At 35.2% G+C, this 13,802-nt stretch overlaps 3 protein-coding genes across 3 annotated transcripts; 2 read left to right on the top strand and 1 right to left on the bottom strand.

The window, feature by feature from the left end:
- Window positions 1-306: 306 nt before the first annotated feature.
- LOC147407814 (metal tolerance protein A1-like) lies at window positions 307-5,523 on the top strand. Its single transcript, XM_086436562.1, has 2 exons — window positions 307-481; window positions 4,159-5,523. Exon 2 carries the CDS (start codon window positions 4,159-4,161, stop codon window positions 5,359-5,361), a length of 1,203 nt encoding a protein of 400 aa, XP_086292688.1. The 5' UTR covers window positions 307-481; the 3' UTR covers window positions 5,362-5,523.
- Window positions 5,524-6,280: 757 nt separating this feature from the next.
- On the top strand, window positions 6,281-8,445 carry PSI-P (photosystem I P subunit). Its single transcript, XM_086436565.1, has 6 exons — window positions 6,281-6,568; window positions 6,964-7,067; window positions 7,153-7,239; window positions 7,627-7,689; window positions 8,003-8,040; window positions 8,135-8,445. The coding sequence occupies exons 1-6, from the start codon at window positions 6,394-6,396 to the stop codon at window positions 8,190-8,192; spliced, it is 525 nt and encodes a 174-aa protein (XP_086292691.1). The 5' UTR covers window positions 6,281-6,393; the 3' UTR covers window positions 8,193-8,445.
- A 794-nt stretch (window positions 8,446-9,239) lies between these two features.
- On the bottom strand, window positions 9,240-12,091 carry LOC147407812 (caffeic acid 3-O-methyltransferase-like). The gene is made up of 4 exons (XM_086436564.1): window positions 11,573-12,091; window positions 10,639-10,949; window positions 10,194-10,258; window positions 9,240-9,623 (listed from the first exon to the last, which is right to left on the bottom strand). The coding sequence occupies exons 1-4, from the start codon at window positions 11,986-11,988 to the stop codon at window positions 9,321-9,323; spliced, it is 1,095 nt and encodes a 364-aa protein (XP_086292690.1). The 5' UTR covers window positions 11,989-12,091; the 3' UTR covers window positions 9,240-9,320.
- Between the last annotated feature and the right edge of the window lie 1,711 nt (window positions 12,092-13,802).

Raw genomic sequence — 13,802 nt, 5'->3', positions numbered from 1 at the left:
CTTCTTTATCATTAGCCTTTAGACTTTCAGACGTACGGACCGCAATCACTACAGGCCTACACAAACATTAACCCTACCTTCTTCAATAAGACTAAAATGCCCTCTATTCCTTTTCTCTCTTTGTTATAGATTGGAAGGTTATGTCGGTTTCACAAATTTCATAAAGGGTAAATAGGTAATTTCATATTATAAAAAAAATATAAATATAAAATAAAAAGATAGAATCTGGAGTGGCGGCTTAAAACCAAAAACCTAGAAGACAAGAGGATGTGGAGGGGTGGGGATGAGATGATGAGAGTGAGAGAGGTTGTTGCACAACTTTTTTTGTTTTAAATACTCGTCATCAGGCCAGAAATATTTCATTATCTTCCAATAATAGTCCACGCATTGCTTGGTACCTTGATATTTTTACTACTCAGAAATCAGAATCTTCTCTCTTTCATCTTCAACAGAGTCTGAGACAAAGAAACAACAAAAGAAGGTATTATTGTTTCTTGCTGTAATGGGTTTTTTTTTTTTTTGGGTTCTTTCCTTTTGTTTATCTTTTATGTATATTGGGTTTCGATTATTTGATGGGTCTCTGGCGTTTTTTATTTGACTTTTTATTTTTATTTATATATATATATATAGAAGATCTGAGTAGGTGATTTACTAGTTCCTGTACATTCTGTCTCTGTTTTTCAGTTTTCTTCTAAGTGATGATGGGGTTCAAAGATTTGATTTGATTTTATTTGACATTTTGTTCATCATTTGAGATGGATTGAATGGGTTTTTGGTGATGTACTGTCGTATGTTGTTTCTATGAATTTTGGATAATATTTTTATGTTTGTCAAAAGGAATGATTGATGCTTGCTTGTTTGGTTGGTTTTATAGTTTTTTGATTGAATATATGTTATCTTCTTTTACACCCAATGTTTATAGGAGAATGATACTGTGGGCCCCAAGAACCAGACCATTGGATTTCAAGATTGGTATTTAATCAATCTTGATAGAATCTTTTTTGGTTTGGACCATGGTACAATGCACTTCCATTCTGTTTGATTGATATAGGATCGGATCGTCAATAAATTGGAGTATAATTTGTATCTGACTATGATGGATATCAAACCCTGATCAAGACAACTCAACTAACAATTGGACTATTGTTTCTAAACTCTTTTTTTTTTTTTTTTTTGTGTGGATAGAAAATGGAAGTATTTATTGATAGTTTGTCGAAAAACGAAATGTGTGGGCTGTGTGATTTCAATCATCTAATTATTAATGGCTAGCATTCAGTTGTTAGTTGATGCCATACAATCAACCAAGTTCATTTTGGGGGTCTTATAGAACCCCTTTCTCCATCTTACTATTGTAATGGTGGCTTGTAAAAACAACTCACCTCGATAATGAATGTTATAGAATCTCTTTTTGAAGGGACATGCGATGAGATCATCTTATTTACCAGGACAGTTGTAAAATACACATTCCAAACTATTTACTAAGTCGGTAAAAAAACCGTTTTGGTCAATAAAGTTATTTTTTTAAATGGTTAAAAAGCTCTTAGTAAATATCATAAATTCCCCAGATATTAATATGGTGAAATACTAAATTTTACCCTTGTTATCTTACCATTTTAAACAAAATTACCACAATGGTAAAAAACGTGATTTGGATAATATTTTGGAATGTGTACTATCACGGTGATTTTGAGATCTCTCGTCCATGAGTTTGTAAAGTTCTCTTTAGAATAAGTAGAACCAATTGTTGAGTATGTGGAGTGAAACTTTAATACTTGCGCTCATGGATAGAAATGTATTTTTAATACTTATGGTTAGAAAATTCTCTGAAGCAACCATTTTTGTTACCTCAGGTCTATTATACACACTGATTGAGAAACCATACTGATGCATCCCAATTAAATAAAAGAAAAAAATATTATGAGAGGCAGTATGACCAGGCTGGCCAACTATGTTTTAAGGAGTTCAATGTTGGGAATCAAGAAGCATCATGTTAATATATTAAGTGTAGAAAAGACTAAGAAAGATAGAATTAGAAATGAATGCATTTGTAAAAATGTAAGAGTAGCCCCAATAGGCTTTTAACTAGGAGAATGTCGATTTAGATGGTTTGATCATGCTCAGCGAAGGTCAATTACCACCCCATTTAGAAGGAAATATGCAAGTTGAAGGTTATAAAGAGTAAGAGGAAGACACTAAAGAGCATGGATTGAGGTAGTGAAGTGGATATGGACACAATTTTAATAGCAGATAACATGACTCTAGATAGAATTATTTAGCCCACCCCTAAATCTTTAGGGTAAGGCTTCGATGATGAGGACGATAATGTTTGGGTACTCATTGTTGTTGCACTCCACAGCTATTAAGATATAACTCTAAACATTATTTTATTTTATTCTTTTGTTTGGGTACTTATGTCTTTGAACTTATTTTGTAAACATTGAATCTGTGCTTTATGCTATTGGGAATTATTCTCATCTTGGGATATCATACAGTTTATGGTCCAGGAGAAATGCAATAAGTGGTTTCTGACATTGTAAAGTTTCATTGTGCTTGCAATACATCAGATGAAATAAGTTAAATTTCAACTTCATGTCAGAATTTGAAATTTTTTTTCTTGAATTATCAAAATGAATAAAATTGGTTTATCTTCACTTCAAGGTGGTCAGTTTCTTTGACCAACTAACTACTTTTGCTTCTCATTCTGTATTGGGTAGAAAGGCAAGGGGGTCACTGGATTAGAAATCTTGAAGTCATGAATGCCACCCTTCTAGGAAAATGGTTGCAAAGGTTTGGTGTTGGTGAGTAGAGTCTCTAGAAGAGAGTGCCAAGTATGGGTTGGGCTGGTTTAATAGGCATGCGGGAGCTTCCTTTGGCTATGGTGTTTGAAAAGGCATTCTCAAGGGATGCGGGAGCGATCTCTTTATTCACTGTGATTTTTCCCATATTATTTGGTCTCATTTCTTCTTTTTGTTCAACTTAAGTTGGTGCTTCCCTTCCTCTGTGCCTTCTCTCTTTAGTGGTTGGTATTCTTCGGCCCTGAATATGAAGGAGATGATCCTATGGGGTTTGACCCCTTTTGCTGTGTGGTGGGGTATTTGAAAGGAAAGGAAATACTAAGTTTTGAAAGGTTTGGAGAATTCACTTCAAGAGGTAAAAGAAAAGCAAAGTATACAAGGGAGGTGGTCAAGAGATCTACTTACTAGCCAAACAAGCAAAATCAACAAAAGCAAAGGAAAAAAAAAAAGAGACAAACAAAACAAACTCATCAACACATTGATTCCCATATGAAAAAAAAATGTCTTTAAAGAAAATTACATTTATTTTCTTTTAAAGGGAGAGAAAATCTAAGATCTTCTAGTCTCTCATAATGCAATGTAGGCTATGCTGACCTTATAAATAAGAACTAAGTATTGAAAGATTATAATCAAATGGCCTACCGATGAGTAAAGTGTGCTCATTCTTTGTTTTGGTTTCAGAATACGACTTTTTGTATTCTTGGTGGGTTTTTAGTTGTATGGCCTTAAATTATGTTAGACCGAGTCACACGTATGTATAGGGTGTCCTTTTAGCTAAATTACCGTTAAGTTCACCACAATCATGAACTTGCCCCCCCGTTCTTCCCTTCCCTTCATGTACCTATGGCAAATAAAAATAGTGCACATTTGGCTTGGCTGCTAAGCTGTTTACCATGGTAGTTGGCTGTGTTTAATTTTATTATTTAAGTTTCAAAGAACTATATCTTGCTTTTTCATGTTGGGAAGGATGGGTTTTGTGTTCCCCATTTATAGTTTATAGTTGGCACTATTTTGATAGGAAATGAATATGTTAGCTAAGATCGAAGCGTTTTGATACCTATTATAAATCAATTATTTGGGTTTAACTTTTCTAATTTACCATGTCTAGAAGATAATGGAATGTGGTGTTGTTTGTTTGTTTGTTACATTATCAATCATCATAAATATGTCATCCAAATCATTGAGCTTATTATTTCCTGAAGTATAACATGGCCTTATAATTAGAAACACCCGACATATCTTTTTTACAATGACAGATCATTTCGATTGAGATTTGACCGAAAAACATGTTTTATATTACATATTAAAGCTAAGACTCATGTTTATGGTTTGTTATTTAAATGCTGATATGGCAAACTTTCAGATGGAAACTCAAGATCCCCAACTTGGGCATATTGTCGAAATAAACAGAGATGTGTGTGTTGGAGGGGCTAGCAAGGTATGTGGAGGAGCCCCATGTGGATTTTCTGATGCTGGAACCAACTCTAAGGATGCCAAGGAACGGTCGGCATCTATGCGGAAGCTTTTCATTGCTGTTGCACTATGCGTCATCTTCATGAGTGTAGAAGTTGTTGGTGGCATTAAAGCAAACAGTCTTGCAATCTTAACCGATGCAGCCCATCTCCTTTCGGATGTTGCAGCTTTTGCTATCTCTTTGTTTTCGTTGTGGGCGTCAGGATGGGAAGCAACTCCACGTCAATCTTACGGGTTTTTCAGGATTGAGATCCTCGGTGCTCTCGTTTCAATCCAGATGATATGGCTTTTAGCTGGCATTCTAGTTTATGAAGCTATTGATAGACTCATCCATGGAACTAGTGAAGTAAAAGGCTTTCTAATGTTTGTTGTTGCAGCTTTTGGGTTGGTGGTCAATGTCATTATGGCTGTCTTGTTGGGTCATGAGCATGGGCACGGTGGACATGATCATGATCATGGGCACGGTGGACAGGATCACGATCATGGTCATGGACATGGTGATCATGATCATGGTCATAGTCACAGCCATGGGATAAGCATTACTAGACACATTGATGAACATAACCATGCTAATGAAGGAGATTTAACCGAACCACTGATCCAGCATTCATCGGAAGATGCACACAAACCAATAGTGGGGCATAAAGAAAAGAAGCAGAGGAACATCAACGTTCAAGGGGCATATCTTCACGTGCTTGGAGACTCCATACAAAGCATAGGTGTGATGATCGGTGGGGCAGTTATATGGTACAAACCCAAATGGAAGATAATTGATTTGATCTGCACACTCATCTTCTCCATAATCGTGTTGGGCACAACTATAAAGATGATGCGGAACATATTGGAGGTCCTGATGGAGAGCACACCAAGGGAGATCGATGCAACAGTGCTTGAGAAGGGAATTTGTGAGATGGATGAGGTAGTTGCCGTTCATGAGCTGCACATTTGGGCCATAACTGTGGGGAAGGTCTTGTTGGCTTGCCATGTTAAGATCACGCCTGATGCAGACACAGAAATGGTGCTGGAAAAGGTAGTAGACTATATCAGGAGGGTGTACAACATCAGTCACGTAACCATACAGATTGAGCGTTAGTAGGTCTTGTGATGATGAAGATTTTAATAGCTGATGGCAGTGTCTAGAAAAGTTTACTTGGGTGTTATTTGTATTTGGGAAGCACGGGTGGCAGGGGTGCATGGTTGCCCTTGTTTTGAAACCTTGATTCAATGTTTAGTTCTTTTAAATTTTATTTCGAAATGTTGGAATCTTGTTCCCGAAATAGAAATTTGCACCACATAACTATAATATTGGTGATAATTATAGTTATGTAGCCATATAGGTGTAATACTAGGGAAACTTAAAAATATTGTTAAAAGAATGGTTCAAAGTTTTGAAATTTTTGTGTGATTCTGGTTTTGACTACGATCGGGTTGTTGATAAATTTTTGTTTATTTACGACATGAGATAACTAGCAGCATGGATCTACATCTTATTGTTACATTCCAGAAGTTCCACGATATAATAAGTCCAACTAATTGATTCCGATTCACTTATTTAAACTGATTTGTCTTTCTGTTCTTAGGTTTTTTAAATATTGTAATATGTAATATGCCTCTAGATAAGGGATCATATTGGGTCCTTAATTTTTATTGGACTCAACCCCTTATTGGATTCAACGATATCTTAAAAACGCGATCAGGGGACCATATCTTAAATTATTGGATCGGGTTGGACTGGATTTAGGGTCTGATTTGATCCATCGACAGCCCTACAAAATCAGCTTAATGGGTCATTTTCAACCAACCCTGAATACAAAGAAGAAAAAAGAGAAAAAAAAAAAAGGAGGATAACGGAAGAAAGGCTAATAACATGTATGGATCCCACTTGGAGCAGCCCATCCAATTATAAGCCTTAAGACCCCTATCCAACTGCCACATCAACACTATCCAAATAGAGTGAATGAGTGGTTATCCATCCTCACACTTTGGAGAAGAAGGATCTCAACATACACAAATTATCACTCCCAAGTAACTCAAACAAACTTATTCATCCTCTCTTACACTTTGTTGCAAAATCTTTGTAACAAAGAAACAATCCTTAAAAAAGGAAAAAAGAGATTCAAAAGCCATGGCCTCAACTTCAACCACACTGTCCCTCTCTTCTTCTTCCACTCTCATTGATGTCAAAACCCCTCGCAATTCTGCCGCTGTGACATCGCCACGATGTGTCAACCTCCCAAATCTCCCTCCACTGCCGGTGTCATCTCAGAACCGTGACACAAGGAAGAGCACTACTGCTTACTGTATGTAGCTTCAATTTACACAAATGTTCCTAGGAGAACTTATATTAGCACACCATTTTTTTTTGTTATGACACACCAATTGGATAATTGAGTAAGGTGTGGAGTTACCATTTTTTTCCACCTTTTCTTTTTTGGTAGTCTTATTCTAGTGGTCCTTCTTTTCAAAGAAAATCCTTTCTATGTTTTGTTTAATGGAAGAAGAATTAAGAGATGAGATATTTTGGCATGTATTTATCCTTATTTGGTGTGTTTTATTTTATTTCATAAGTTGCAGTGTCAATATAAGTTTTCTTTCTTAATTATGAAAATAAACTACAAAAAATGGAATAAGAAATCATATTTATTATAGTTAGAAAAGATTTTACTTATTTAGTTATTGAATTGCATTGTTTCAGGCCGTAAGATTGCACGTAATGTCATCGCCAAGGCCACTGGTGATGTAACAACCGAAGTTGAGACATCTGAGCTGCCAGAGATAGCGAAAACTATTCAAGAAGCAGTAAGGAATTATATATATTTTTTATTTTTTTGTTTGAGGAGTTATCGACGAATAATAATTCTAACGATGGACATTAAAATGGTAGTGGGACAAGCTTGATGACAAATATGCAGTGACTTCTCTTGCATTTGCCGGTTTACTTGCAGTGTGGGGGTCTAGTGGAATGATTTCGGTGAGGAACTTTCATGCACCATGTACCATAGTTCTTGATCATCATTTGAAACAAATTGCGATTATAACTTAGACCCATTAATTTAATTTGGTTTATTTTGAAATAATTAATTGATACGTGAGGAATGTTGACGTCCAAGACTTCAATGGGACATTAGCAACCACCAAAATCATGTTTTGTAACAAATGCCCTTACAAGTAATCCTATTTTATCTTTTAGTGCAAAAACAATAATTGTATTATTATTTTTAAATAACACAGTCTCAATTTTAGAAAAATAAATGGCTTTAGAAGTTGCTAATATCCCATTGAAGTATTAGACATTAGTGTTTACTTTTAGTTAATAATTAAAAGAAAATGAATTAAGAGATGATTTTTATTGTTGCAGGCAATTGATAAGCTTCCTTTAGTCCCTGGTATTCTCGAGCTTGTAGGAATCGGTTATTCTGGAGTAAGTTGGCATTAATTTACTCTTGTTTCTTATTTACCTCTTTAATCGTCACCAATGCGCACTAATCTTAACTGTTTAATTGATAAACTGCCTTCTAGATTAACCTTAAATTGAGAACTAATCAGACCAAATGGGGTGGTACCAACAGTTCCAATAGAAGATTTTGCTTATAACTACCTTAATTTAGGGAGTGTTTGGATGCAAGATTAGGCAAGGCAGACCAGGAAACAAACCCGTAAACCAAATGTACTTAGAAAAACTCCATTTGTTTTATATTACTTATACAAGCACTTGTGTCTTACCATCCTTGCAGTGGTTCATCTATCGGAACCTGGTTTTCAAGCCTGAGAGGTAAGCATTGACGAAAATTTGCTGAAACTTAGTAATCTAATATATCATATTAAATGATGTTTTAGTTACCAAAAACATGGCAATGAAATTTCAGGGAAGCATTGATACAAAAAGTTAAGAACACTTACAAGGATATACTTGGAAGCAGTTAAGAGAGTCACTTATGTGAGAAGAGGAATGTTTCAGGACTACATGAACTCTGAAGTTGTGAAACAACCAACTATTTTGTTGCAGAGTGGAAGGAATTGTTGTTCGTGCTTATTTTCGTTCACATAAGCTTCTAACTCAGAGTAAATGTATCAAGCCCATATGCTTATTGTATTTTATTTTATTTTTGCTTTCTTGAAGATGCATGTATTACAAATATTTATATCCCTAGCCTAAGCACTTATTTACTGCAAATAATTACCATGCTTTCAGTAATTTAAATGGGAAATTGAGTGCTACCTCCCGAATCTCTCTACGAAATGCCTAGTGTTTTAAGAACTATTTCGCAAATTATGTCAATTTTCTCATGTTAAGTTTCTTCCATAATCACTTGTTTTGAAGATTGGTTCAATGTTATTGTTCGCATTTTGTAGTATTTTTGTTAAACTAAGTAATCAAATTTGTCTAATCTTGCAAGTTAGTTGACTCAATTAGTTTGTAGTGTTTCATTAAGTTAGATTACTCTGGTAAATATTAGTATTACTTGGGTCCTTGAACATTTTATTAAATCCTAATTGTCACAGAATTTGGTTCACAGTTGGTTAATAGTAGTGCAGTCACCTCAGTATGAACCTTAGATTTAAGGATTGTATCTAGAAGATTCTGGTCTTTTTTGGGAGACATATTTAGCGTGTGACATAATGCTCGTAATCACATGGCATAAGCTTATCCAACAATTGGATAAGCTTATCCTCACTATGCTTCTAATTGGAATTTTGAACAGAGTTCATTTGTAATGCAAAGGCCTATAAACTCAATTACACAGAAGTAACATAGTTTAATTGACTATTGTGTTTTTTTATTAGAACTTCGGAAGAGTGTCAATGTATTCAATTCTAGTATATCCAACTCTAACCCATTATCAATCAAGATTGAACGATGGTCTTGATCAGGTATCGGGTCCTGGAAATTCTTTTTAAAAAAAACAAAGATTAGGGTAATAGGTCCAAGAGAAGTGTGAGGTGCTGCTACTCATTTGAAGGGAGAAGAGATGAAAACTATTTCTTTACTCGAGCACAATGCAAAATAAATTAGTTCAAATAAACGAATTTCTCAAGTATATAAGATACTTATTACACCATTTTATAGAACTCCATGATTGAAAAATTACAAGACCAAAGCATTACTTTAGAACCAACAAATCCAGCTTTTTTGGCTAAGGCATCAAATTCTGTTTCTGTCCTCTCTTTTCCTCCAGGGTTCATATTCAGCAAGGATAAATCGAATTGGAAAATGCATTTATCACGAACAATAGTCTCGGTCGATTCTGGAATAATTAAATCCATTATCACTACTTTTCCATTCTCTGGTACTGCATCGTAGCAATTTTTCAATATCTTCAAGCAATGTTCATCATTCCAAGTATGAAGTATCCACTGCAAGTTTCATTCACAAGTGAAATTTTTGTATGGTTTAGCTCAAAAGATAATTAATGCAAAAATACATGAAAGATAACCAAAACAACTGATTCTAAACACTAGTGAAAAGTCTATAATTGATAAATCTTATATTGAAAAAGTTATTAGGGTTGGATTATTGTTTTCTTTGCAAAAAAGTAGTTTGGATTCAGTTTAATGATTATGTTTTTCCTTTTTTTTGTGTGTCATTTACGAAATCTATTATGCTTTCTTTACCATTTGGCAGTATTGTGGGTGTTTCCCAATTCTGTTTTGGATGTTTGTCATAGTTGGTACATTGTTCCCATCTCGTCGAGAGGTCATATCTTGTTATATGTGTAAGTTTTGTTATTGCATTGGTCATTTTTTCTCAATGACGACACGAATTTTCTTTGAAGATCTTGTTTTAAGTTTGTGTCGTGTGGGTTTTCCTTTTTGTTGCTTTGGTAGTTCTTCTAGTCCTATAAGGTTTTTAATGCTCTTTTCTCTTTGTTGAAATCTTCTTGTATCTTCTAAAAATAAAAATAAAATAAAAAATCTAAAACCAACCTTCATAAAAATGGCGTCGCCTTTTGGAAGACTTGCAAACATATCTCCCCCAACATGCTCCACACCTGCAACCAAACAATCCTTTTTCTTCAAAATTAAATCAAACTACTTAAAAAATAAAAATAAATAAAAACAGAGCAAAAAGAGCAGAGGAGGGAGTGTTTGGGTGCAAGGGTAACTCCAATATAACATAGTACTTATAAAGCAATTTTTTATTTATTTATAAAAAAACATAAAGATATGTCGTTCACTCCAATCGTCAAATTTTCCAATGTATAACAAAAGGAAGAATGCTCCACAAAATTCTCTTTTGTAATCTGAAAAGTTTTGAAGTCACCTTAAAAAAAGGGCCTTAAATGGCCTAATACATGTTCAACTCAAACAATGATTCTTGATCAAATTCTGAAATAGGATAATTCTTGTTTGGAAACAAGGAAATTCAAACCTGGATAAGATGGCGCTTTTTCTATCAATTGAGGCAAATCGAAGTTAATCCCCTTAATTTTTGGGTGCTTGGAAACGATCATGTTTAGAATGGACCCTACCCCGCCACCCACATCGACCAGCACTCCCACACCCTCAAACCCCTTGTACATGTCAAGAATTTTCTTCATGGTTATGATGTTGTAATCAGTCATCGAGTTTCTGAAAATGGTACTAAATCTGGGGTCCTTTTCCAAATACTTGATTGCGTTCATTCCATGGGCCTTGTTAAAGGGAGGCTCCCCTTCAAGAACAGCATCTTTCAAGTGATACCTGTAGAAATGAAGCATCTTTCAGGACTCTAGATATATTCAAATGAATCCAATATAATATATCCAATTATTAAACCTAAATAAATACAATAAATAAATGAATTTTTTTTATAAAAAATTATTGTGGACTAGAACCTAAGGAAGTCCTCACCTAGGCTCACTTTTAACAACCTTGGCAATAAAGATGATTAAAACCATACTAAAAATTATATGCCGACCATATTAATTAAACTCCCAACTTTCTAACACGTTTAAGTATGCCATGTCTGTGGAAAATTGGCGGTAGCCAGTTACACATGTACCAGGTAATTGGCTATAACGGGTTTCCCCAAATTGGCGCACTTAAACGTGTTAGTCCGGTCAGAAGCCCGACTAACATAGTCAGGCAGGCTAGCCGACTTCATTAAAATAAGACATAATGAAAAATTAGTCTAATCTATTCAAGAGTTGTGATCAAAATTCACTCTCTGATGTGGCATATGCACAGAACCATATATTTTTTTCCGCGAGACACAATAAAAATATCTATATGGTTCTTTGTCCATGCCACACCAGCAAGTGAATTTTGAGTATTTTTTTTCGAGTCAGTTTATCATTAGTCTTTATTTAATTTTTATAACTAACCAGCTTTCCATGTAGGCCTTGTCTTGAAACATTAGCAATAAGGGAGCCAAAGAAGCCCCATCTTGATTAGGAACAAAGTATCTACAAACAGGTCCCAGACCATACATCCTTTGGACCCCGCCGTAGTTGTTAATCCTACAAGAGCAATTGAGTACAGAATGGCTAGCAAGAAGGCGTAAGATACGTTCGAGCATATAGGGTGCCTCGGGATTCTTCTGAGTGGGGAAATTAGACGCAATCTCTACCGAAGAGAGCTGTGCGCCTGGGCCAGCTTGGGCTATTATTTCTAGCACATTGAGCTCGATTGCCGCTTTCAACGCCATGGGAAGGACCGAAGCGCTCACTAATTGATGGGCGAATTCGCAGATCTCTTCCTCTTCATTGGAGGTTTTGGGTTGGTTTTCTTTCAAAGACATGGTTTTCTGTTATATGGAAAACTCTAAAGGAAATATCTCTACCATGAATATATAGTGCTGATGAAACTTGGTTGGTCAAACAAGCATAGCTTCCTTATTTTGACTGACGTCTGTTCTATGATGGCTTTGGTTTTGGATTTTATCAAAGAGTTTGAACGTTGAATTTGAAAATTTACTATAAAAAAGGTCTGGCTGGTCCCCTTGCCCCCCTTAGGTGCACCAAAAAACATTAAATCATTCGTGCTTACATCCTTCCTTACGTTTATTTGATTGTTTTTAATGATTTTTCTTTGGATTGTGCTTCTATAATTTAGAATTAGTCTGATTTTGGCAGGAAAATCAAAGGGATATATATTTTTTTCAAGTAAAATGTATTATGTTTCGGTTTAGCTCCAATATATTCAGAATCAGAACCCAGAAGAAATATTGGTTTAGCGCACAAGTTGTATTAGACCTTTGGAAAATTGGAACCAACCCGAAATGCCTGATACCTATCACCGTAGGATAGTACAAATTATTTGGTCTTGGAATATTCGAAGGAATGAGATAATTAGAACTAATATAACTACATACAAGGTTTAATGGAAGAACAAGATTCATTTAATTATCTCCAAATTTTTGGGACAAGAATTTTGATGATGACAAATGATGGAGTTATCGAAGTCAACTCATTAGTTCTCTAGTTAGATTGTTGAGTGTATATTTTCCTCCACTCTTAGTATGTCATACTCCAATTCTACCTATGACCCTTTTATTTTTGTGGATAACTGGGTATCCATGTAGACAACGGACTAGTTTCGGGGCAGTGCAACACCCGCAAATCACACACACTAGATAAGTGAGGGTGTGCCATTGCTGGTGGCCCCTAAGGAATTAATGCTTATACTGGGTATCAAACTCATAACCTACTTATCAGTCCAAGATTGCCATTGAGCTAACCCCTCGGGGTTTCCCTATGACCTTCTTATATTCATAGTTCTCCCCTTCTCCAATTGATCGGTCTTTTGGAGTAGTTGGTTGGTTAACATAATATCAGAGGGCTAAGTTCGTATAGGTCGTGGGTTCAATTTTTTCTACCCTTATGGGTGAGGGGGAGTATTGAGCATATATTTTCCTCAACTTCCAAGTGTGTCATACCCCATTCCCTTCTCCAACGAATTGGTCTTTTGGAATAGTTGGTTGGTTAGTATCAACTTGATGAATGTCCAAGTAGTGGAGTTTTTGAGTTTTAAAACATAGGTTCACACTTAATTTTGATCCTTAATTATACTTATTGAGAAATTGATCCAAGAATAATATAAAGAAATAAACAAAAAGATGCAAGCACACAAGAAACACAGAGCTTTATGCGGTTCCCTCAAGATTGAGGTACGTCCACAGATCCACTTCAATTCCACTATAAAGAGAAAACTCGGTGGTACAATTACACCTTTTCACCAACAAAGAGAAATATATACCCCCAAGAAACGTATCTAGAATCGTTTAATTTTACATAATACTAATGAAACAACATTAACAAATAGAAAATTGCAATTAAAAAATACAAAGAGAATACGACATAATAAATTTACGTAGTTTAGTAAGATTTCCTACGTCCACGGGCAATGATGTGATCATTTCAATAATTCCATGAAAATCAGGGTGACAATCTCACAATCTTACTTTCTCTTAATAAAACTGAAATTCTCCCTCATCGAAATCCTAAAATGAGTTTACTATGAATATATAATCCATACAAACATGAAAAATTTTCCCCTATTATGAATAATGTGGGAAAAGTTACTCCCAAACAAATATACGAGGCACTAGCATAA

Source organism: Akebia trifoliata, chromosome 3, assembly GCF_017979445.1.
Source record: "Akebia trifoliata isolate Shusen 1 chromosome 3, ASM1797944v1, whole genome shotgun sequence".
Classification (NCBI taxonomy): Eukaryota; Viridiplantae; Streptophyta; class Magnoliopsida; order Ranunculales; family Lardizabalaceae; genus Akebia; species Akebia trifoliata.
Note: the sequence above shows the minus strand (reverse complement) of the source record. Positions and strands in the feature narration are given on the sequence as shown.